Below are 25,513 nucleotides of genomic sequence, written 5' to 3'. Positions count from 1 at the left end.
AGCCCTAAAGTTTGCAAACATTGTGCAAAACATTTTTCAAAACATGGGTCAAAAGTTTTGGAATGAGCTGATTTTTTTATGAGGATGATCTCTACGGTGAAGAGATCATCATCTCCAAAAATCAGCTCATTTTGAAATTTCTAACCCTAGTTTATAAATTGAAGAATCGTGGACCATCCAATTTTTGTAAATCACTTTTGATGATTAAAAATGATGGGACTCCATAACATAATGTTAATAGAATTCTATGGAAAGATAGAATATAGAATCTAAAAGGAAAAGATAATCTAAATACTAGTCTTAGAATTGAGTTGGACGTGCGAGACTTTTTTCTCTTCATTTGAGATATTATGTGCAATTAAAGAACCCACTACTGAATCTAATGAGTTAAAGTAAAAGGTGTCATTAAATTATTGAATGTGATTAATGATTGTTTTGTGAGTCATTTCCAAGTCTACATGAGCAGGGGAGAAGCCAGGATTTTGTTCATGTGGGAGCAATTAAGTATGGAAAAAGTTTGTGAAAGCAACAAAGAGGGAATTTTTTTGTGGGGGCAATGGTGGCATATTCTGTATTTGTCTTTATTATTTATCTCAATAACTTAGAAATCCTTATGAGATTGAAAAATTATTATGGTGGCAAGTGTCCCCAGTATAAATCTGCCCCTATACATGAGGGAGAGATACCACTATTTGTAAGAATCAAGATCACATATGGTTTCCTCATGGTAGGGTTTGGTTGGAGTTTAAAACATATCACACTTCTAATCCAGCCGTTTTCTTAACTACACGCAGCCCTGGTGAGGTTATAATCCAATAAACACGAGCCACATTAACAAGAAACGAGACTCTATTTGTAATCACCCCCCTTTAGGATCACTTAGACTTGGTTTGAAAAGTGAGTAAAATTTCCAATAAAAACCTCAAATATGTGCACATTTCTCGTTACAAAGTTGAGGGAACTCCTATGCCTTGTGGGGTAAGCTGACTTGACTCTTGAGCTAGATTGCATGAATTAGCTCAGTGGTAAGACCTTGTGGAGGTTGTTCAGAAGATCTTAGGTTCAAACCCTTTGAACCCCTTCTCATGCTAACCTCGCCTAGCAACATGATCTTAATCGTCTATATCATACTCCAAGCTTTGGTCTTTTCCCATAGAAAGAAATTGAAACAAATGGGAAAAAAAAGTTGGGTAATATTACATTATGGAAACCATACTCATGTTGTTTGGGAGCCAACATACTTTCATTGGAGAAAGATTTCTAATTTCTACCTTTGTAATAGAATTTTTTTTTTTGATTTTTTATTCTCTTTTTCTTGAGATTATAATCCCTTCGCAAAGGATTTGTATAAGATAGAGATGCCAAATGGCACTATCTAATTGGATATTTTTTGTGGTAGGTATAGTACTCTTATATAAATTCAGGAAAATACTAGTCTCAACCCAGGGCTGAGGTACTCCATCAAAAGGATGCTTCAAATGCTTAGGGATTCCCATGATAATGCACCTCATAAAAAATTGTAGAGTCGTGATAAATTGACGCGGAAAAAAGTACGTAGTTGATGTAGCAAGTGCACATAACCATAGATCTTTTTCTTTGGGATACACAAGGAAAAAGATTTACGATTCTGTGCACTTGCCAAGTCAACTACATACAAACTGCTTATGTGTCAACATGCCATTTTATCCTTAGTCAAATTGTTCTAATCCCTAGAAAGTAGTCTATTGATCTCTACTAAATCTGTGTTTTTCCTCTTATGATCGTACCAACATTAACACATCGGATCCCATAAAAAAATCTACAATTACATAAGTTGGACATCCCGATCGTCAAAAAACAAACATGGCCTAAATAGAATTTCAATAAGAAATATATGGCAAATTTATCCAAAAAGTAGAGAAAAAAATGTGAAATTTTCGTTTACAATGTTGCATTGTTAATTTAAATGTCTAAAATAGTACACTATCATTTTTTTAAAGATAAATGATTTTACCAAATGGGAAAAAAAAAACTGTTTTAAATTACAAAATACCTTTTATTTGTCATTATCGAATAATACATTTTTTATTGGGGTACTTTAATAATTTATTATAATGACACACTGACACATATGGGGTTTGTATGATGTTGACATGGCACGTGCACAAAATCGTAAATCTTTTTTTAGTGTATCTCGAAGAAAAAGATGGTTCTGTGCACTTGCCACATCAACCGCATACGTGAAAGAGCGCGTCATTTTATAACGACTCTTAAGTCTTAATAATTTAAAATATTTTCGTTTTTTTGGGGGCCCAAGTGGATAGAACAATATAGCCCATTCAAACTAGAATGTACGGGCTTACATTTTGAAGGTCATGATCAAAAGGCCCCACATAAACAGCAAAATTGTAATCTAGTGGTCAAGATCGAATCATTGAAGATAGGGTAGGATTTGTACGGTCACAAATGGCTACTAAGAAAACTTAAAAAGCTAGCATAAAGTGGTAGGGCCCACACAACCGCACATCTTCTACCACGTATCCCGATGAAATCAGTCTATGGATCCGTGCCCTTGCAACGTCAGCCGCGTATCCAATCGCGTACCATGACCGCGTGCATGCATCTGAGGTCCTACATCCGTTACATTTATAAGGCAGCACCCTATTACAGTAGAACTTAAAGCACGGAATCAAAGAAGGGTAAAAAATCTCCTCGGTTGACTGTCGTCGTTTTTAAGTTAGTTATTTCAGTTAAAAGGGCATTTACGTAATTTACTTATCTATCTCCGGCTTTTCTGAGCTTGAAATACAACTATTTTACCATTTCTACCCTTATCGTTCTTTTTCGGCTCTGTAGCTCAGTTTTCAAATTTACAAGAAAGAGAAGAAAAATGTGGGAGATTGCAAGGAAATGGAGTGTTTTGTTGGTTACAGTCTCTGTAATTGTCTCTCTTGGCAACCTTGAAGGCCAACCCAAGAAGGATTTTGCCTCTGATTCCTCAGTTTCATCTTCGAAGATCACACTAATCGATCCATCATCCACACTCGAATATGACTTCTATCGGGATTCCTGCCCTCAAGCCGAGCAAATTGTTCGATTAATGATCCAACACTCTCACAAAGTCCAACCCAATGTGGCTCCTATCCTCTTACGCTTACTCTTCCATGATTGCTTCGTTCAGGTAATCAATCTTGTTCTTTTTTTTTTTTTTTTGGATTTTTTGGTTATGGGTTCTTGTTAATTCTTTCAGATTTTGATTTGGGTTTGTTGTTTTAAATTGGGTTTGTTGCAGGGATGTGATGCATCGGTTCTTCTTGACGCCATTAATGGTGTTCAGGTTGAAAAAGATGTTCCACCAAATGAAACTTTAAAGGGTTTTGATATAATTGAAACAATCAAATCGAAGATTGAAGAAGTCTGTCCTGGAACAGTTTCATGTACCGATATTCTTGTTCTTGCAGCTAGAGAAGCAATTGTTTTGGTAATTCTTGAGTTTCTTGATGGGTTTTTGATTTCTTGGAATTTTTTATAATTGTTGGAAATAATAGGTTGGTGGTCCTTTCTACCCTCTTTATACTGGAAGGCGAGACAGTATTGTATCGTTCCCTGAGATCGCTTCCTATGAGCTTCCTTCGCCTCATGATGATCTCTCAAAAACCCTTACATCTTTCGCTAGTAGGGGATTCACTGAAAGAGATACCGTCGGCCTATTAGGTAATTATTTTAATGGTCTAATCTTTTTTGAGTGAAGAAATCTCCTTTATGTATGTTGGATTGAAATGGGTTTTTGATTATGTGCTCTTTTCTTTTGTTTGGATGATTCTTGTGGTTTTCGGTCCTAAAATGGGTGTTTGATTAAATTATGGTTCTAGCTCAATTAAACTCTGTTCTCCACACTGGATTAAGTTATCTTCTGTTCTTGAATTTTCAACATTATCGATCTTTTTTTTTGTCTTTCTATAGAAATCATTGTTCTCAATTTTGGGATTCAGAAATTTCATTTTGTTCATGAATTAGTCTGTTCAGGATATTTCATTTCATTATTCTTGTTTCTGGGCTAAAAATGGGTGTTTGATTGAACTATGGTTCTTGGTTAAATATCATTTGTTCTTAAATTTTCAAGGTTATTAATCTTGTTTTGTTCTCCCCATAGAAATCTATTGTTCTTCATTTTGGGGACTAAAAATGGGTGTTGTTTGATTGAAATCAGGTGCTCACAGTATAGGAATAATTCACTGTCGATTCATCCAGAACCGCCTTTACAACTTTGCAGGGAGTGGTGAACCAGACCCATCTCTCGAACCTGGATTCCTCAACCACATGAGATCGAGATGTAATAACAGCAGAAGAACAGGCTCGAGACATTCAGAGGGGCAAAGCATGGACATGGACTACGATGGGACGGGATTTGGTGGACATTACTACCGTAGTCTGATGCAAGGGAGAGGGATCCTTCACGCAGATCAGCAGTTGATGAACGGCGAAGGAACTGCAAGTTGGGTCCAAGCCTACGCATCGGATGGCTCCTTGTTCCGCCGGGACTTCTCCCAGGTGATGATGAAGCTGTCGACGCTCCGAGTCCTGACCGGACAATTGGGTCAGATCCGACTCAATTGCTCCAAGGTTGCCTAAGATGAAACAATTAGAGGGTTGGGTTTCCTATCAATGCCACCCATGGTAGTGGTTTTCTGCTCTTGATTTGCATGTATCTTCTGTTAGCTGGATTTTAGCTGTTGAGCATCTATTCAATTTTTTTTTTTGGATTAGTTTATTTGTTGATTTGAATGGTAGTGATTTGTCTAAAAAATTGATAATAGATTCAACCCATGATACGGATCCAATCCATCCATTGTTGTTTACCATTTTTAAAGGCGTGTGAGGATTACATCTCGAGAAACGCCTCATATCGAGGTTAAAAATGTCCTGAGGCACAAGGAAGAAATATCCAAAAGGTGTGAATTTTCTGTTAATTTTTTTAGCAATAAAAATCCACATTATAGTATTTAAATTCAAATATAAATTATAGTATATGCTAAGTAACTTCTTGAATTGATTTGCTTCACAAATAATTTTTGTAGATTGTAATATTATGCAGAGAAAGTTATCATTGAAAAAAATAGTATTTAGTTATATTGTTAAAATAAATTTAAATATTATTTTATGAAATATTTTTTTTCTTCCTAAAATAGAAAATATTAATATTTTGTATTATTATTAATGCAGCAAAATAAAAGTTGAAACCCAAAAATATGTGGTGACTATCCTGACTTTTTAATATTCTATGATTAATTATTAATATAATATATATTAATTATTTAAATTATCTGTGCATGTGATACCTACACATCGAGGCATTGACCAACCGAACACCTCGTTTCATGACTAAACAATCCGATTGTTAACGCCGAGGAAATTTCAGTAATAGCAGTGATGCTCCTGACCTCGCTGTTATAACGATCCGCTTTTCAAGTCATGCTTGGTATGATCGGTAATAATTAACTTTTCGTCTCTTTTATATTTAAATTTCAATAATTTTTTTTAAAAAAACTCTCTTAACAATTATCGCATGTGCAACAATACCTAGAAACGATAACAAATTTATTAAAAAGATAAATGGATGATTAAAACAACCATTTTTTTTCATATACATCAATGTTTGTACAATAATAATTTATTTATACCATCACAAACAAGAACCACAAGAATGACATGTTACAGTAAAACATAGAATTTATTTATAAAAAAAACATACACTCAAGACAGACTTCCGGCCACGTTATCTGGCTGCGCAACGGACTGCAATTTCTTGTACATTTCTGAACAAGCAAAAGAAAATTCCGACAATGCTCGGAAGAGCTCGGGTAAGTGAGTTTTAAGACTCCCCAATGATTTCTCCCTCACTTGCGTGCATAGCTTCTGGTGGAGTTTCGCCTCCTCTTCCAACCTAATCTTCAAGCTCTCAATCACAAACTTCTTCTCGGCAACTGGATCCTTGTGATTTGGGTCTTCGGACCTCTCTGGATCCACATCACCAGATTGGGTCCTGCGTTGCAAGTACTTCTTATGCCAGTCCTCAAATGCCCGGGTCTTGCGTCTTAACTCATTGCTGAGATCCTCACATATCATCTTCTGTTCCAATTCTTCCTGCTGATTCTGCTTTATAGCGTCCATGATGGCAGCAAAACTGAATATGGCATTCCTAGCCAAATCATCAGGAAGCTTCTCGAGATAATCATTCCAGGTGAGGAGGAGGGGCTGAATTGGTGGCCTAGGAATCCTTGGTGGAGATGATACTTTCTCCTTCAAGTTGCTCTCGATGGGGACCAAGTTCTGTTTCAACCAGTTGTTGAGAACTTTTACGTACTGTTTTTTATACTTCAAGAGGTTCTCGAAATGAGAATGCCAATCTTTAACAACAGTCCACAACTGGATTGTACGCTTGTGGTGTTCCTCGGATGTTTCCTTTGGGGATTGGGAGGTATCAAGGGCTTTGAGGTGTTCGACGATCTTCAGCTTGTTGTTGTGTTGCATATTCATGGCTTCCCACATTTTGGCCATCCTGTGGTTTCAAACAATTATTTTAGAGTTATGAGCAGCAGAGTATATTCCACACTTTTGAAGCTATACAAGCATATAACCAAACTTGGGATATCCCCCACTAGAGATGATAATCTTTACAACAACAACAAAAAGCCTTATACCATCCAGTAAGTTTATATTGTAAAGCTATGGATCTTTCTTTAGTTTTAATGTCATGCCCTGAAATGGAATTCTGAATGTGAAAATAATTTCTAAACAAACATTTGTTACAAATATAACTTCTTCTTTTTACCCTTTTTGTAGGCAAAACATTTAATGGAACTAATACTACAATAGGAAATTGAAGAATTAAAAGGGAGAAAAAAGATTTGAGAAGAAGGGGAAAACATATTACTCAGTGATGGCGCTTGAATATTAGGTTTGATTCTGCCAGTGATCGTGTGCTCAAACTTTTATTTCAGAAGAGGGAGCTTTTTATCGACAAAAAAAAAAAACCCTAAAATATCAAACATTGAAGATCAAAGAGAAAAAACCTGCATTCCGGTCTGTTGAGATTGAATTTTTGGAGTTGTCATCATGAACTCCTGACTCGTTTCTAAAATCACAAACCCTAACCCTAAGATCAAACATTAGTCAAAAGGAGACCAAGAAAATCAAAAGAAACTGATAACAGAGGGAAACCCTAACCCTAAGATGCTAGATGAACTCTAATGCCACTTCAGCTTATCATAATATGTCGATACAGAATAGGCATGTTGAAATAACCAGACATCCTCAGCTGTAACAATGCTTTTACGCCTTGGCAGAATCTTAATATCAGCAACTTGCTTCCCAGTTGCTACATATGCTTGGATGTGTTTGGGTTTTCCTCTTAAGGTTTACTTGAACAGAGAAGCTTATGCTTCACGTCTTTTGCGAGTCAAACAGCCCATTATGTGAAGTTATGCAAACAAATTTGCCCTTGTACTCAATGACTGGAGAGGAGGCAGATTTGATATGCCAACCAAGAAACATGCACTATCAAGGTTTAAAATCTCGGTTTGATGCAATGCTTTGGTAGGGAGAAAATCAAAACGGTCTTGACCATGACATTCTTAAACATTGAATGTTCCAGGGATCGAATGATTCATTCTTGTCTCAGCTGGAACAGGGATGTTCCATTGACATATTCTGAAACAGCAAAAACTTTGAACAATGTGCACACTTACAACTACACAGAACAATCCTGGACACAAGAAGCTTGAATCTTTGGATGCCAACCAACTAGCATAACCCTAAAGCCAGAGGTATATAAGGATCTCAACATGTGACCCTAGAGCAGAATATTGGATTAAGGTTTCTATCGTTAAAAGAAAGTAAAAGGAAACAAGAAATAAGTGAGGAGATCCAAGGGATCCCACAATTGCTGAAGTGCTGGAATGCTAAGTGTTTTTCCATTGAATACAACCGTAGGAAAATCCCTCATCTGCAGATGCCAGATCTGCCATGGAAAGATTATCCTCCCATTTACCATTAAATCACATCACCTTCTAAAGGGCCAAGCCCAAAGCACCCATTCAGATCTCCTCTCCAATCCATCGTTTTAAAACTCAACTCGAATGTCCATCGTTTCATATGACTCACAAGTCAACTCTGACAAAAATCAATATAAATAAATAGAAATACTACAATAGGTTAAAAATACTTTAAAATTAGAAAAAAAAAACAGAGCAATTGGACATCATTTTTTATGAAAGTGAAGGGGGACAAAACAAACGAATGCACACACACACACTAACATACATCTTTACTATTATAATGAGAGAAGGCGGAGTAGAGGTGGTTCAACACACAAAATTTGAGTGGTCTCATAAATCCCCCCACTTTTATATTCAAATTTAATATAATCAGGGTCATTTTGGTAAAAAAACCAAGAAAATTGCAACCCACGACTAATAATCACCTTGCTTACTTTTCAAAATTACAAAAGTATCCTTTTTTACTATGTAATCTTCATAAACTTTACTCGATATTTTAAATTACAAGTAAGCTCTTTTGATACATGTACGTTGGGAAGAGAGAGAGAGAGAAAGGGAGGGGGGAAGCCTAGTATAATATGGTGATGTTTAATTTCCTCAGATATTTTGTTTGCAAATAGTATCCTCCGACCTCCCTAACTTCTCTCTTCTTCTTATACAATCTATATTTCCCCTCTAGGGTTAAATGTAATAAACATTAGAGAGACCCAAGTTCTGAAAGAGATGCACAGTCGAATAAATTTGACCGAAATAAACCCATCTTGTACATTGTCATTGATTCGGCCAAGTTACTGAGTTGACTTGCCAGGATCGTCCTAAACGAGTCTTAGTACCAAGACTCAAAATTCAATTGAGTCGAGGTGACTTGGCGAGTTTTAAAACTATGCCCCAATCGTCTACCGAGAGAACAAACCTTGATTTTCAGCAAATTGGCTCTACAGGAGTACAAATCCTAACTGATCAGATCAAGGTATCAGGTAATCTAAATAAATTTTAGGATAATGAAACTAAGAGTTGTAACACTACTTTAATATTAATAATATTTTCACCAAATTTTAAAAATAGTTGCATACTTCGTTAAATATTATTTTAGTATGGAATATTTTTAATATTTTTGTTGGCAGGTAAAGAGTTGGTGGTTAGCAAGTGAAGTTGGGTTTGAGGAGGCTTGAACCTAGGAAGTGAGATTAACACTCCACACGTCTTACCAACTTAACTAAGGTGGCAATTCTCATTTTAGAATGGAATATTGAGGTACAGCCAAACAATATCCAACACATGCCCATGGTCATTTCCTGCCGACACAGGTTTCCATGATCCAGGTACCAAACATTAAAACCATGTTTCTACGGAAAATAATAATTAGGTCCAAGTGGATGTGTTTTTAGGGAACTTTAGATCAACCCATCAAAAGCAGTACAAAGGAAAGAAAGTTAAAACAAATTTGCAACCACAAGCATGCAATCTAGTATGTGTTCAGGAAGAAGTCAGCTCTCTGTAATGAGATGGACAAGAAGGTAATTGAAGGCACATGAATGCAAATGATAAAATGATACGACTTATCAAAAATAAAAATTGATCAAATGACATGTGATCTAGATGTTCAAGTAAGTGTAAATAAAGTTGGCTCCTTGGGATAATGCAATAGAAATGGAAAGGTAAGCACTAAGCACACATTTAATGCATAAAAAATGCCAAAACATGAAGAAACTAAGCGAAGGTTCATCAAAGAAAGATTGCAGCAGCAGCAGAAAAACGGTCCAAGAGTCCAGAAACAGAAACATAACATGCTTAGCATTTCAGAAACTTACCCGTTAACAAGGTCAAGAAGTTTTGGGTACAACTTATCATCACGTAATTGATTTATTTCTGAGACAGTTGAATCCATAGACTGCATGTCAACTATGTATCTCGTGTGCAAATGATTAACCGCTGCTTTTGTTTTCTCCAAGGCTTCAGGATTAGTGCCACGATCCTTTTGTTTATTCAGCAAACCAAGCCTTCTTTGATACTCGAATTTCATAAGCTCGCCTGCCTGTTCAGCATAATGAAAACTATGGTAAGATTTAGATGTATCGCAACTCAATAGCACGATCATATACAAGATTGGCACTTTTATGTCAATTTAGGTTATATTGTGTCTCTAAGGGCCTGTTTGCAAAGCTTTGGAATTCAGGTCCTAAAAAGTCTTGGACCCAAACATGGCTAGGATTAGCGTAGATAATTTTCCATCTTTAACCAGTCCCATATATAAGTATTGTCAATTTTAGGATAAATGGTTTTCAACTAAGTGGTATGTTGTCATAAATACTGTAAACCAAAGTTCCGATGATCTCTGTATGAGGACAGCCCAAACTTGCTTATCATTCTCACTGTGTTACTGCAAAGTTTTGAGCCCCTGCCAAAGCGCCTCCTGAAATTCCCCCAACCAATTCCAAAAATCACACCAAAATCTCCAAAAATTAAAACCAAGATTCAGAAGATCAGATAGTGAGAGAAACCACAAAAAAAAAAGTCAACTGAGCTTTCTTGTTTATCATCTCCTAATACTAAATGATTCAGACCGGATTTAGACTCCATGGAATGTATCTTCTCTGCTTGTTTGAAAAGAGGAGGGAGGGGCATGTCCACAATCTTCCACACCCCATTCGATAAAAAATCAGGAAACATACATAGAAACCTTTGAAAAAAATTCACAGATTCAAGTGAATAATCTTATTGTAGTCTTTAACAAGATCAAATGAGCCATAACCCAAGGATTTGCTTTTATCTATCACTGAAAGCTCAAAGAACCAGAGTAGGAAATTGAAGAGGTGAAAAAGGAAAGGTAGAAGAGCAGTGGTGAAGATGACATGGGATTTTGAGTGTGGACAGCAAGAACAGATTGAAGAGATGTTGCAGCAGCTTTTCGAAAGCAAGCAGATAACTGGTTTTGAGAGCCAAATGTGCAAAAAGCAGGTCCCTCAAAGCTATCAAGCACCAAAAAGATGAAATTGAACTTGTCTTGGCTGGCCAAATTTTGGGGTTTTAAACAGGCCCTAACTAAGAAAAAAGAAAAAGAGAAAAAGGGGGGGGGGGTACAAATACAACATAGGAGAATCGGAGATAAGACCATACAAGTTGAATGTCAAAAACCACATGCACATAAACAGCCAGTACCAGTAAACAATCTTTTTATCCTACTTCACCATCAGGGATAAACATGGTGTTGGCATCCCAAAATTATAACGGCGTAGATCGTGTCATAAGAAGATATGGTACCCCTTTACTGAGAAACCATGACTTGACTAATAATTAATGAGTAACACCTGCAAATGTACTAACAATCCCATGGCTCTCTGCCTGCCACTACAAAGGCACAATAGTTATGAAAGTTCAACCAAGAAAGGAATGACGAGTGGCTAAGCTGAGGAAATATTGATGCAAGAGAGATAAGCAAGGGAAATATGCAAGCAGAGAAATTGTAGTTCCTTCGGTTGTACAAACAAGGAGTGGAAACCGAAATTATGAGAAAATTAGTGACAAAAACTCTTCAAGAGACAACTAACCAAAAATAAAAGTAAAAAAAAAACAATCAAGTATATAATTGAATAATGTTGTGGGTTGCTCATGTTGCTTTTGTAAACATGGTGTTAAAACTGTTAAATAGTAGAATTTTTTTACTTATTTTAATGATTTATGACCTGGTGAAGTCAAGTTCGCCCAAAAACAACTAAGAAGTATTTAAGAAGACCCCCATCACTGGTAGCACCTTTGAAACTTTTCATTGGCAAAAACTGTTGCTTTGTAATTTCATGTTTCTTCCTTTCTTGCTAAGCCAAAAACCCCAATTTCCTTTCTTTACACCCTCACATGTGTGAAAATGAAGATAAATTATGTTATTGTTTTATTTATTAATTTTATTAGCTTTAAAGCCAACCCCATATCTTTGGGATAATGCATTGATGTGATGATGATGATGAATTTTATTAGCTTTAAAAACTAATTGCAATTTCTTTCCTTTTAGATTTCCGTCAACAGGATGGTATTCGTACTGTTTATGAAACTCCATAAGGTTGCTCATTCTCATATAATATGTTAGGTATATTTATCACACTTTTACTAATTTCCAGTAATATCAGTGCACATTTCTAAAGTTTTATCTTTGCAGCAAAATTCTCTAAGTTGGTGACCTGCGAGTTTTACAAAAATTGTCGATGTTGAATAAGAAATCCATCCATCAAGATTATTGTGGTCTAGGAATCCATCTGCTAGATAGGTTAGGTTCATTTTGGTTGACCTCAAGTATTTTTGGCACTACAGGTCAACTGCATTTTGAGAATCTAAGCATTTGGATGGATTATTAAACCTTGTACCATGCACCATCAGCAAAATGCAAACTCAGTATCCAGAGAAGCCTATAAGCAACTTGGAAAATTAAAGTTTGTCTAGAAATGAAGAGCAAATCAGAAAAGTTGAAAATTTTCTAAATATGACGTGGTAGTTTTCTCATCTTTCAAACAATTTACAAAAGAGAAGTAGGGGAATTTTTTTTTTTTTTTTTGGATAGAAAAAGTAAATTTATCTATCAAAAAGGAAAGGAAGCCGAAGAAACCTCCCAATATAAGGCAAGGGAAAGAAAAAGAAAAAAAAAAAAAGAGCTTCACCTTAAAAAAGGACAATTATTTGTTTCTTATACAAGACAGCTTTTTTATTGAAAATAAAATTTGCGATAGACAATGAATGACTAGTTATTGATCTAAATCATCTAAGAAAATATAATTTATGAAAATTCCCATCGTCGGAATCTAGCAATATAAAATATTGTAAAGAAAAATACAAAAGCCCTCGAATCACACGCTTAAAAAGACATGTCCTAATAGGAAAAGAGGTTTACTTCACAGTAGTTGCTAGTAGATCTACTACTTGATTTCCTAGCACTTCATTTCGACGATGCCCCTAAGCAAGGTTGTGAGTTCATTAAATAATAATAATAAACAAATAAAAGAAGATGAATGAAAATTGACGACAGATGGATGAAAAACTAAATGTCAAAAAAAAATTGTGACACACCTTAACTTCATCATAAAGCTTTTTTTCCCATGCTAGCAACTTATCCAACACAGTGGCAAGAGTTTCATTCTTATCAACATCATCATCCACATCTTCAGGATTTTGTAAACCTTGGAAGGACCTATTCCAAGTAATAACACGCATGAGCTTTGCAGAATGATCAATGTGTCCTGCAAAATAATAGTACATAACACATGTCAATATAAAAACTATCACATACTAGAGCTCTATTACTAAGACAGTTCAAAATGGGAGCCACACCCTAAGCATAATCCCAAATATTTAGGGTTGGCTAAACAAATCATGTTCCTCAATTCCACTTTGTCCGCCACTATTATTGACAGTTAGCTCATATCTGCTTTCACTGTCTCCACCCACGTCACACATTCTTTTGGGTCTTCCTCTTTCTCTTATGGGACCTTCAACATAAATATTTTTTCTAACTAGGGATTGTAATCAACATCCATTGAATGTGTTTGTGCCTGACATTTCACTTTATTGTAAAATGCCATATCCACAATTTTCCAAACCAGTGTTTTTTCCTCACTTTCCCCCTTTATTCCGTTTCAGAGGTTTCTTTCAGTTTCTTAGTGACAATAGGCGACGGTATTCTGCCTAAATAGTGTATTTTCCACAGTGCCCGTTTTTCCAATTATGAATCATGGCTAAGCGATCCTACTCCCATTAGACCCAATGCTCAAGTAGTTTGGCCAATAGTGGGCCAAGAAATATTGAATGGTGATATGGGCAAGGGTTTCCAAGGAATACAAATAACCTCTCGTTTTTTTCAGCTTTGGGGTTACATGAACAAAACAAAACATAAAATCAAAATACCTAAATGTGTGATTTCACCCAAAATTAATACAAGAATACTTTATTAAAATTACACATTATTGCAAACACTATATTTGTTTCCCCATTTTAAGTTCTCAAATGTTATTGAAGATCCTTTATTTGTTGTTATGAACCCTTCCCATATGCAATGTAAATGAGATGCTTGCTTAAGAATGATGGGCAAGAAATACTTAAACAAGGCCACAATTATTATTTAGCTGCAATTGTAATCTAAAAGCATTTTTTTTTCTTTTTAAATCAATTTGAATGTTGGGTTCAATCCAAAGCGTTAGGTACCTCGATTATCAGCAAAATTAGAGTGATAATGCAATCGATTTGCCTCGAGCAACTTCGAAACCTCATGGGCACTCTGCGATGCCTTGAGAAAAAACTCATCAAGTTCGTTAAGTATTTGCAACAAACTTACACTTGAAACACCTATAACCACTCTCTTATTACCCTCCACAGGCACACTAACAACCTGTTTAGACCTCTTCGGTGTTTTGGCCACCGCAGCCGGCTGGATCACCTTCTCTGTCTTCATCTGAGGCTCCTCCACCACATTACTACTACTACTACTACTACCAACACTCCTAATTCCACCATCAACATTTAATTTCTCCGATATCTTCTCCACCCGGCCACCATCGTTCTCATCCTTATTAACCCTAATTTCATCGGATTCGTTCAAATATGATCCAGGCATGTCTTGATGATTCGGAAAGAAGAAATCGAAAGTGCTCTCCCCCACCTCAAGTGGTGGCGGCGGCGGCGCCTCTTCTACAATTGCTCCTCCTCCGCCTCCGCCGCCGCCGCCGTCAATACCACTTTGACGGCTTCGGTGACGGCGATGGTGAGAAAGATCATGGCTTTGGGCATCAATTTCATCGGATTCAAGTTGAAGATCATCATCTTCTTCTTCTTGGATCGTGTCAGTGGGTTTTGGTTCGGGTATGGGGATGGATAATTCGGGCATGGTTGCGGCCCGTTGGAGAGGGGTGAATTCAGGGAGAGGGGGAGGTGGACGAGGGAGCGGAGGTGGAGGTGGAAGTGGGGCAGGTTGGGTTGTGGGTCGGATATCGATAACTTCGCCATGGCCGTAGTCGCTTAGAGCGGCTCCAGTGTTCTTGAGAGCCATAGTGTACGAAGAGTGAGCAGCCGCGAAGGCGTTGCGGCTCCTAACGGCTTCTTTCATGAATTGTTTTCGTTCTTTGCATCTTGAGACTGCTTCTTCGTTCTCGATTTTCGATTGTGAGCAACCCATAAATGGAGATGGCGTCTCTGGTTTTGGTTCAGCGAGAGAGAGAGAGAGAGGGGTTGGTTTGCTTAACTGAGAAGCTGATGGAAACCTCCCGATAAGTATTGAGAGGAAATTTCTAATGTTAACTGTCGTTGGACTTTAGTGTACAACTAACGGATGAGATATTTTTCAGTAGTTTTTGAGGAACCCATCTCGAGGAATATGCGGTCATCGCTATGAAATGTTTATTAGTCTATCAGATTTGGACATTTCTTCGTTGGGGCCCAGGAACGGTCAGTAAACCGATGGCAGGACACGTTAGATTCCGCCAATAGAAAGATCTTTTTAACTATTTAGAGAGGGAAAAAAAGATTTTTGTAAGGGCCAGCGACGTTGGACACTGTATGTCTAGCTGAGACTGGAGCACAAGAGTTTCTAAGGAATTTCAACGGAATATATATATAAATACATCATCCAAGTTTTGGTGAATATTTGGGAGACCGCACATTTTCAAACTAATGACATGTCCTTGACCTTAGTCTTCTATACTAGATTATTACTGACCTTGTTGACTTGTTATGATAATCCGAAACTGTATAAGTCCCTCTTATGTTCATAATTAATATTTGTATTTTATTTTTTAATTTTATGTCTTCTTGGAGGTATGGCTGAGTGGGCCTAGCAATAGCAAAATTAGGATAGGTTCTCGGATGTTGGGTAAGTGATTGAATCATCACCTTAAAATAAAAAGGATTGGTGTTGGTGCGATCTGATCCATTGTTGGGGATCAATCCAGAAGTCAACTACATCAAGGTTGAGAGGGCTCTAAACGTAAACTCTACTCGCTTTCAAAGTCTCGCACATGTATTACGCTCACTGGATTAAACTAAGAAAAATAATAATTACACTAACTAATCTACGACCACCGTAAGCTGAGTTGACTTCTTTTGTGCTTTAAGACCCTGTGATGGATGATTCATCATCTAATCGACAGTGGGATGTACAGGTCGATGAGCGAAATACTTAGTCGATGTATCACTAGCAATGTTTTTAATATGATTTTTTTTCCTCTTTGTTGAGATGCAAAAGGAACCCAGCAAACAGAGGCAAAAACGTTGTTTTCTTTTTGTTTGTTTCGAGAAAGATATTGATCAATTCTGATTTTTTTCTTCTTCTATCGAAAAAGAATAATCAATGTAATTGATCTAAAGAGGAAGAAGATTGTACCATAAGAGAAGCAAGGACAATGATGTCAACTTGACTCAAATATACAACATAGATACTAGCAATGCAATGTAGTTGGGACCCTCATGTTGATCCCAATGAATCAACCTTTCCTCAAAGGTAAATTTGTTTAGGAAAACAAGTGCAATAGAAAAGTCCCCCACTTCCCCACCTTGTTAGCATCTTTGATCCGAGATATGGGATTACTCCGTTTAATCTTTTTTAGTCTGGAACCGATTGGTAATGACCTACTTACCTAAAGGTAGGTCAAATAGACCCGAATTTCTAGTCATAGCCTAAAACACATTGAAACATTGATCCAGTAATTCCAGTGGCACGATGAGCAGTTCCAAGAGCAGCAATTGGTTTAGTAAAGAATAAGCGAAACATAATCAACTTGAATTCGAGACAACTATTTGAAATCTTAGTGAAACACTGGATTTGTTATCTCATGTCTGTTTTTCATGAAGGATGTTGAATTTGTCAGGTCCTTTGAATGGGAACGAGAACTCTAATCAAAAGTATGGAGACTTGGTGGAGAAAGAGAAAGCTCTACAACTAGTTTTCTCGAAGCCTCTTGCTCGTATCTCTTATCAAAAGGTGTTATTCGGTAATGCCTATCTAGCAAATCCTCCGCTAACCTAAGCGAGCATTTAAATATATGCCCTACGTTCAAATGGCTGAGGAGAGGAAAGGTTCCTTTGTGAGGGTACTCCCGGTAACAGATCCAGTGGAGACGGGATGGGGCCTGTAGCTCAGAGGATTAGAGCACGTGGCTACGAACCACGGTGTCGGGGGTTCGAATCCCTCCTCGCCCACAACCGGCCCAAAAGGGAAGGACCTTTCCTTTACCTCTGGGGGTAAACCCTTAATGTACAAAACTACATTATTGATGAAGTAGAACGCTCAATAGCAATACGACTTTTTGACTTAGCCTACTTTTGACGGGGTTATTGCATGGAATCAAACTTCACTCAGCACCTTATGATCCTTATCTCTTCTATTTCTTTCATAACTCCACTAAATTATCTATGGTAAATCCCTGGGTTTATGGATATTTTTTTAAACGAAAAGTAAGGCTTGAAATGCTTATTCGTGATTTTGTAGATGATAAAAATACTAAACTGTCTTCTTCTTTTTATAATAAAATAAGAATGATAGAAAAATTGGCATTCAATGCTCCTTCCATCTCAAACATTATGTGCAATGCAATTGAGCTTATAAAAAAGATTGATGTGTCATTGAATATTTGACATAACATGTTTTCAAAATCATGATACGTTGACGGAGTTTTATATGAGAGGTTGTACATAAAAATGACAAAATACCATCACATTCACAAATTCGCGCAAGATCTGTTGATTCACACAAGTGCGCACACACAAAAATCAAAGTATTTATTGTTAAGCATTGGTGGTAAATACTTATAGCGAATCTTATTATAACTAGATCAGTGGTGCCGGAAACATTATTTACGAAGAAGGTTACGAGCCAGTTATTGGGAGGTTTGGTAGTTTATACTTTTTGGTGGAAAAAGCTATTCGACTTTGTTGGGACAAATGAGTTGGGTTGGATAGACGTACAAGGGTTGTTCTTTTGGTAGTTTGAGGGACCACCTCTTTACCATCAAGAATATTTATCCATCTTAACCATACAGTTGATAGTTTAATGCTTGTATGTTCATTCTTTTTGGTGACTATCGGACAAGTTGTCTTGTTCTCATGACACCTAAGATATCTGTCATCTCGATTTTCTCTAAGAGACAATAACTTAAATACCCTCATCTTCAATCTTTATACAAAATTATTTGATTTTTCTCTCCAAAACTCATTATCTTCAACCTTTAGTGTGAAATTTTTACCTTCACCTATTAGTTTAAGATCCTAACTACTTCAACCTTCAAAACTCGTCAATTACACAATGGAGATTGGTTAGAGCTCATAATCTAAGAGGGCCGACCAACAAAATAACTAGTACTTGACCAAATGAAGAAAATAGAAACCACCTCTTCTGCTCATGTCCCTTCATCAAATAGATTTAGATCAATGTTCTCAAAAGATCCCTTACTTCTAGAGATCCTTCCTTGTAAGACTCCGAAATGGAGTGGATTATAAGAAATTGGAAGAGTAATAACTCAACCATTATGGTTAAAAAAAATAATTTTTGTGCATTCTTTTATCACATATGTACAAAAAGAGATCAAAGAATCTTCCAAAATGAATACTTGCTAGCTACTCGGGTAGAAAGATTAACTACCAATGATGTTCAAATCAGATTCTCTTACTTAAGGTTAAAGGTTGAAGACATGCCTTATTATAGGAAATTTTTTTATTCTTAGGCGATTAATATGGCATTCTATCACAAGGAGTGTATTAGATGTTAGTGGAAAAAAAGCCCCCTTGGAATTGGCACACTCTTAATACGGATGGATCTTTTAGAGGACTCCATGGGGGCCAAGGGGCCATTGTAAGGGATGATCAAGGGTCTCTTTTAACAGTTCATGCTAGCTGCATTATAGGAGACAATGTTCTAATGCATGAGCTTTGGGTTATTCAAGAAGGATTGAAGTTGGCTATCTCCTTACAAGTTAACAAGTTGTGTGTGGACTTTGATTTCAAACTTGTTGACCAATTTATCTCAAGTCAAGCAGTGATGTCTTGGTATGCAAGGAGGATGATCAACTCTATCATGGAGCTCTCAAGTTCTTTTCAATAGGTCAAATTCACATTCATCTATAGAAAGAGACAAACAAGACTACTGATTTCCTGGTGTCATGGTTTCGATCCTTTTAAAGTTCAACTTCGTTTCCTTCTAAGTTCCTAACTTAGTTTCTTACCATTGTAAATAAAGGTGCCTTGGTGTCACGGCCCTATTCTTTCGAAGCGGGGTCGTGCGGCGCAAGGGGGTCAAATCTACTTGCAAGCCTGTAAAATGATCGTACACCACACACACGTAGCTAGCAAACAAGTAAACGAGGCAACACGAGATAAAGCCCGAAGGCAACTTTGTTGATATAATATTGATTACACGGTGTAACGCGGTATAAAAGCAAATAGATGCGTTACAAGCAATTGATGATCCTATGACACGCGGGACCTTCCACGGAGCTGGGCTTCAAGGGCTTCAACAACGTGGGTGTAGGCCGGGGATTGGGACAGCACTGACACCCTTCCTACAAAGTGTATGCTAAGTCTTTACTAGATTTTCAGAAGGGAACATCAAAAGTAGAGGCCGGTCATACTCCCTTATTACTAAAATGCCACTAAGCTAACAAGGATGCCCTGGCACGGGGCTGACACGTACCCTAAGCTAACAGATATGCCCTGGTACGGGGGCTGACATGGCTTCATAACGAGCCTTACATAGTGTTACATAGGGGCTCCCGGGTGACTCCGGGGCGAGCTACACCTAAACTCTAGGTGTCAGAGTACATGGCCGTTACAGTCTCCCCCACCTATTCTGCAGACGTCCTCGTCGCATTGTCCCTGACAAACTCTTCAATCTTCTGCTTGAATGGTTGTAGGTTCTCTGCTCTTTCCCAGGTGGCTTCACATTCTGGCAAGTTCTTCCAAGTGACAAAGTACTCCATGTGCTGCTGCTTGCTTGAACTGCTGCTGACTTGACGCTCGGCGAGAACTTGGTCGACAACACGTTCCGGCTGGATTGTTGAACGAGAAGGTGAACGTGTTGGAATGCTGCGTGCTGGATCTGCTGATCTGCATGGAATGGCTTGAGACAGCTGGCATGGAAGACAGGGTGGATGTTGCGTAACCAGTGCGGTAACTTCAGCTTGTAGGAGACCTTGCCGACTCGAGAGAGGAGGAGCATTGGACCTTCATAACGCTGTAGTAGACCCCTGTGTGCTCGCTGTACTCGGTTGAACCTTCTCAACTGATCTGTCTTGAGTAGAACTAAGTCACCAACTTTGAAACGATCTGGTCGACGATGTTCATCAGCCCATTTCTTCATCCGCTTTGACGCTTTTTCAAGGTAAGATCTGGCAATTTCATTGTTGTCCTGCCAAAACTTAGCAAACTTGTACGCCCTTGGACACTGTCCCTGATATCCTGAAACAATAGTATGAGGAGTTAAAGGTTGTTGGCCAGTAATAAGTTCAAAAGGACTCTTGTTGGAGGAAGAGCTCTTCTGAAGGTTGAAACAGAACTGTGCGACATCAAGTAGATTCGCCCAATCCTTTTGTTGGCAGTGACAAAATGCCTAGGTATTCCTCCAACATGGCATTAAATCTTTCAGTCTGCCCATCTGTTTGTGGATGTCCACTGGTCGAAAAGTCAAGCTGAGACCCAAGTAATCTGAACAATTCGGTCCAGAATCTCCCGTAAATCTTGAATCTCTGTCGCTGACAATGTTCTTGGGCACACCCCAATACTTGATGACATGCTTGAGGAACAAGTGCGCTGTTTCTTCTGCTGAGCAATATGTCGAGGTCGGTATAAATGTAGCATATTTGGAGAAACGGTCCACAACCACAAGGATGGATCCCATACTCCGCAACCTTCGGCAAACCTGTGACAAAGTCCATAGAAACACTTTCCCAAGGCCTTTGGGGGACTGGAAGCGGTTCCAGCAGCCCATAGGTTTGTCGCGCTCGATCTTGTCTTGCTGGCAAATGAGGCAGGTCCTCACATAGTCTAACACATCATCACGGATGTTCGGCCAGTAGTATCCTCGCTCCAAGAGAGCTAATGTGCGGCGCCAGCCCGGATGGCCAGCCCATGGAGTGTCGTGACACTCCCTCATCAGTTCTCGTCTTAGCCCGTCCGCACGTGGAACAAACATGCGGCTCTTGGTGGTATATAACAACCCATCCCGAAGCCAGAAACGGCGTGCTTTCCCCTTCTGCACCATATCCAATATGGCCTTCGCCTGGGGATCACTGTTCAAACCATTCTGAATTCTCTGCTGTAAAGTGCTGGTAACCTGAGAAACTTGTCGCTGAAGTGCTGCTAGCTCTGCTTTGCGACTCAAGGCATCGGCCACGTTATTGTTCTTTCCTGGCTTGTAATCCAAGGCCAAGTCGAACTCTGCGAGGAATTCTTGCCAACGAGCCTGTTTCGGTGTCAACTTCTTCTGAGTCAGGAAATGGCTCACAGCCACATTATCAGTCTTCACATGAACCTGTGATCCTAACAAATAATGTCTCCAAACTCTCAAACAGTGGACGACGGCTAACAACTCTTTCTCCTGTGCGGTATAGCGTCTCTCAGCATCATTGAGCTTCCGACTTTCATAAGCAAGCGGATGCCCATCCTGTAACAACACTCCTCCAATAGCAAAGTCAGATGCATCTGTCTGAACTTCAAACGGCTTGGTGATGTCGGGTAGAGCTAAGACTGGGTCTTGCATAACAGCAAGCTTGAGGTCTTCAAACGCCTCATTACACTTGTCCGACCAGGACCAAGTGTGATCTTTCTTCAACAGGTCTGTGAGAGGTGCGGCTCTTTTGGAATAACCTTGGACGAAACGTCTATAATAGTTCACAAGACCGAGGAATGACCTGAGTTCTGTGACAGTAGAAGGGGTTTTCCATTCATCAATAGCTCGCACTTTCTCCATGTCCATCCGGATCTGTCCATTTCCCACAACGTGGCCAAGAAACATAATCTGCTCTTGGGCGAATGAACACTTCTCTAGCTTGACATACAACTGATTGTCGCGAAGCACTTGAAATACCTTGCGTAAATGTTGAACGTGCTCTTCTAAGGTAGAACTGTATATCACAATGTCATCAAGATATACCACAACAAACTTGTCGAGGTACGGTCTGAAGAGGTCGTTCATCAAGGTGCAGAATGTCGCAGGTGCGTTCGTAAGGCCGAAGGGCATGACTAAGAACTCATAAGCACCATACCTGGTAGAACAGGTAGTTTTCGGCTCATCACCATCTGCAACCCGTACTTGATAGTACCCTGATCTCAAATCCAACTTGGAAAAGTACTTGGCTGCTCCAAGTTGATCAAACAAATCGGCAATCAGTGGAATCGGATACTTATTCTTGACGGTAACCTTGTTCAGCGCTCGGTAGTCTACACAAAGTCGCAATGACCCATCGTGCTTCTTCTGGAATAAAACAGGCGCCCCATAAGGTGCCTTCGAAGGTCTGATAAATCCAGACTCCAGAAGTCCATCAAGTTGCTTGCGTAGCTCAGCTAGTTCCGGAGGACTCATCCTGTATGGCCCCTTTGCAGGAGGCTTGGTACCAGGTACTAGTTCGATTTGATGATCAATCGGCCTACGTGGCGGTAGGGTCTTCGGAAGCTCTTCCGGCATAACATCATCAAATTCAGTCAAAACCTGTTTAACCAATGGGGGAGTTGAACTATGGTCCTGATCATCAGGTTCAACTCGCAAGGTAGCAAGAAACGTTTGCTCACCTTTCTTCAACCCTTTCTTCAGCTGAAGGGCTGAGATCATCTTTCCCTCTTCTTTACCTGTAGAGAGAGGAATGAAGCTTGGACTTTCACCTAGCAAGCCCAAAGTGTTGGCAAATGGCATCGGAACGGCCCTGTTCTGTCGCAGAAAGTCCATCCCAATGATAACTCGAAACTCATCGAGTGGAACTGCGAGAAGATCTAGCTTACCCTTCCATGGACCCTCTTGATGGCCACGGACTTGGCCGACCCTTGTATAGGAGTGGCCTCGGAGTTAACAGCTTTCATACGGCTTGAATCCTTTTCGAGCCGGATATTGAGGCGCTTCGCCTCTGCAGGGGAAATGAAGCTATGCGTAGCTCCCGTATCAACCATTGCCTGGGTGGTCTTACCACCAATCTCCACATCAACATACATGAGACCCTTACGCTGACGGATCGTCTTAGTCTCAGAGGTCTGTTTCATTGCATTCAACAGATGCATAGCTCCCATATGAGAAGATTCATCCTCATCTTTCTCACTTGAACTCTCGTGACTAGGGTCACTCTGGGAAGCTAACAGTGCATTCAACTTGCTTCTCTGCGGGCAATTGAACGTCTTATGAGGACCACCACACAAGTAACACTGAATCTTGTTGCGGTGATTGTTGGACTGGGTACCGGTGTTCTTCGAAGGGGAAATCCCGATGGGATCTCCTGCTTGGACTGTGTCTAGATCCTCCATTTTTACCTTTGGAAGACCCATGGGTGCGTTCACTCTGCTGAGAGTACCCTTTCGACTGATTGGATACCTTCTTCTTATTCCCATCCACGGGAGAATAATCCGTCAACCGCTCAGCTGCGGCGATAGCAGTCGTGAGGTCTTGCACACGTTGCCTCTGTAGTTCTGTCTGAACCCAAGGCTTAAGCCCTTCTGTAAACGAGAACAGCTTGTCTTTCTCTGACATATCACGGATATCAAGCATCAATGCGGAAAATTGCTTGACGTAGTCGTGCACGGTACCAGTATGTTGGAGTTGCCTCAACTTCCTGCGGGCAATGAACTCCACATTCTCGGGTAGGAACTGATTCTTCAGCTCCCTTTTGAGGTCTTCCCATGTATCGATGGAGCATTGGCCACTCTCCATCTCGGTGTACTTTGTTCGCCACCATAGCTTAGCGTCACCTGCAAGATACATAGAAGCAGTTGTTACTTTTACCTCTTCTGAATCCGGACGAGCTGCACGGAAGTACTGTTCCATATCAAACAGGAAGTTCTCGAGCTCTTTCGCATCGCGTGCACCACTGAAGGCGCGTGGCTCGGGGACTCGCAAGCGCGAGGGAGGAGCATCACCACCGGTAGGCCGCTCGTTACCAACGGCTCTTACCAGGAGGCCTACCTTAGTAGTGAGCTCCGTGATCTGTTCCTGTAATGTAGCTATGGATCCTCGGGTATCTTCCTCGAGGTCAGTCACTCTGGCTCGGAATGTCTCGGATCTTTCCTCCAGCGTGTTCTGTCGATCATCCAATTGCGCAATACCATCAACTATCCCGGATAGCATACCTACCTTTTCCTCTAATACCTCATGCGTTCCTTGTTTGTACGTGGTGCTGGTGTGTTTGGAGCGGGTTGATCCGCGGTACTAGTAGTTCCTCTTACCATCGTTCGCGTGAACTAATGGAATCTCGGGAATAGCTAGGGGGAATACCAACTGTGCTCAAACAACTGCTGCTCTGATACCAACTGTCACGGCCCTATTCTTTCGAAGCGGGGTCGTGCGGCGCAAGGGGGTCAAATCCACTTGCAAGCCTGTAAAATGATCGTACACCACACACACACGTAGCTAGCAAACAAGTAAACGAGGCAACACGAGATAAAGCCGGAAGGCAACTTTGTTGATATAATATTGATTACACGGTGTAACGCGGTATAAAAGCAAATAGATGCGTTACAAGCAATTGATGATCCTATGACACGCGGGGCTTCCACGGAGCTGGGCTTCAAGGGCTTCAACAACGTGGGTGTAGGCCGGGGATTGGGACAGCACTGACACCCTTCCTACAAAGTGTATGCTAAGTCTTTACTAGATTTCCAGAAGGGAACATCAAAAGTAGAGGCCGGTCATACTCCCTTATTACTAAAATGCCACTAAGCTAACAAGGATGCCCTGGCACGGGGCTGACACGTACCCTAAGCTAACAGATATGCCCTGGTACGGGGGCTGACATGGCTTCATAACGAGCCTTACATAGTGTTACATAGGGGCTCCCGGGTGACTCCGGGGCGAGCTACACCTAAACTCTAGGTGTCAGAGTACATGGCCGTTACACTTGGGCAAATCCCATGTAAGAATGTAACTTGTTTTCGTTGATTGGGAATCCGCTAAATACCTCCTATTACCTATTAGAAAGAAATAAAAAATTGGAGAACACAAGCAGTTCCCCCAAGATAGGAATAAATAGTTATCATTTGAAAAGTAAATGTTCATATTCTTGAAATTGAAAAGGAAAAAAAAAAATACATTGAAAGAGGACAACTTAACAAATAGTGAAAAATAAAATAAAAAGGGTTTCTTTACAAAAACTTGAAGATGTCAGATTTTTTTTTTATTTTTTTTGGAAGAAAAATCAATGATTTTGACTTAAGAGGTTGAAGTAAAGGTATTTAGGTAATTTTCATAAGTCGTGTAGAGTAGTCTAAGGTCAAGGGGTACGTAATAAATTTCAAGACAAAGGGTATCTCAAATATTCACCAAA

At 39.4% G+C, this 25,513-nt stretch overlaps 3 protein-coding genes and 1 non-coding gene across 4 annotated transcripts in view; 3 read left to right on the top strand and 1 right to left on the bottom strand.

The window, feature by feature from the left end:
• Positions 1-2,806: 2,806 nt before the first annotated feature.
• LOC147397208 (putative Peroxidase 48) lies at positions 2,807-4,901 on the top strand. Its single transcript, XM_086451018.1, has 4 exons — positions 2,807-3,160; positions 3,272-3,460; positions 3,528-3,693; positions 4,190-4,901. The coding sequence occupies exons 1-4, from the start codon at positions 2,870-2,872 to the stop codon at positions 4,609-4,611; spliced, it is 1,068 nt and encodes a 355-aa protein (XP_086307144.1). The 5' UTR covers positions 2,807-2,869; the 3' UTR covers positions 4,612-4,901.
• Positions 4,902-5,560: 659 nt separating this feature from the next.
• Positions 5,561-15,265, bottom strand: LOC147397207 (protein ROLLING AND ERECT LEAF 2-like). Its single transcript, XM_086452733.1, has 4 exons — positions 14,220-15,265; positions 13,089-13,258; positions 9,848-10,071; positions 5,561-6,538 (listed from the first exon to the last, which is right to left on the bottom strand). The coding sequence occupies exons 1-4, from the start codon at positions 15,184-15,186 to the stop codon at positions 5,734-5,736; spliced, it is 2,166 nt and encodes a 721-aa protein (XP_086308859.1). The 5' UTR covers positions 15,187-15,265; the 3' UTR covers positions 5,561-5,733.
• The window catches only part of LOC147397204 (protein NRT1/ PTR FAMILY 1.2-like), a 41,793-nt gene continuing 25,032 nt past the window's right edge, over positions 8,753-25,513 (top strand). The window contains exon 1 of the mRNA XM_086452734.1: positions 8,753-8,760. The gene's annotated coding sequence lies outside the window, so the exon portion shown is untranslated. The remainder of the gene's footprint in view (positions 8,761-25,513) is intronic.
• On the top strand, positions 17,131-17,204 carry TRNAR-ACG (transfer RNA arginine (anticodon ACG)). The gene has a single exon. It is a non-coding gene; the product is annotated as a tRNA-Arg (tRNA).

The sequence above is a fragment of the Akebia trifoliata genome, chromosome 8 (genome assembly GCF_017979445.1).
Source record: "Akebia trifoliata isolate Shusen 1 chromosome 8, ASM1797944v1, whole genome shotgun sequence".
Lineage (NCBI taxonomy): Eukaryota > Viridiplantae > Streptophyta > Magnoliopsida > Ranunculales > Lardizabalaceae > Akebia > Akebia trifoliata.
This window is presented reverse-complemented; position numbering and strand designations above follow the sequence as displayed.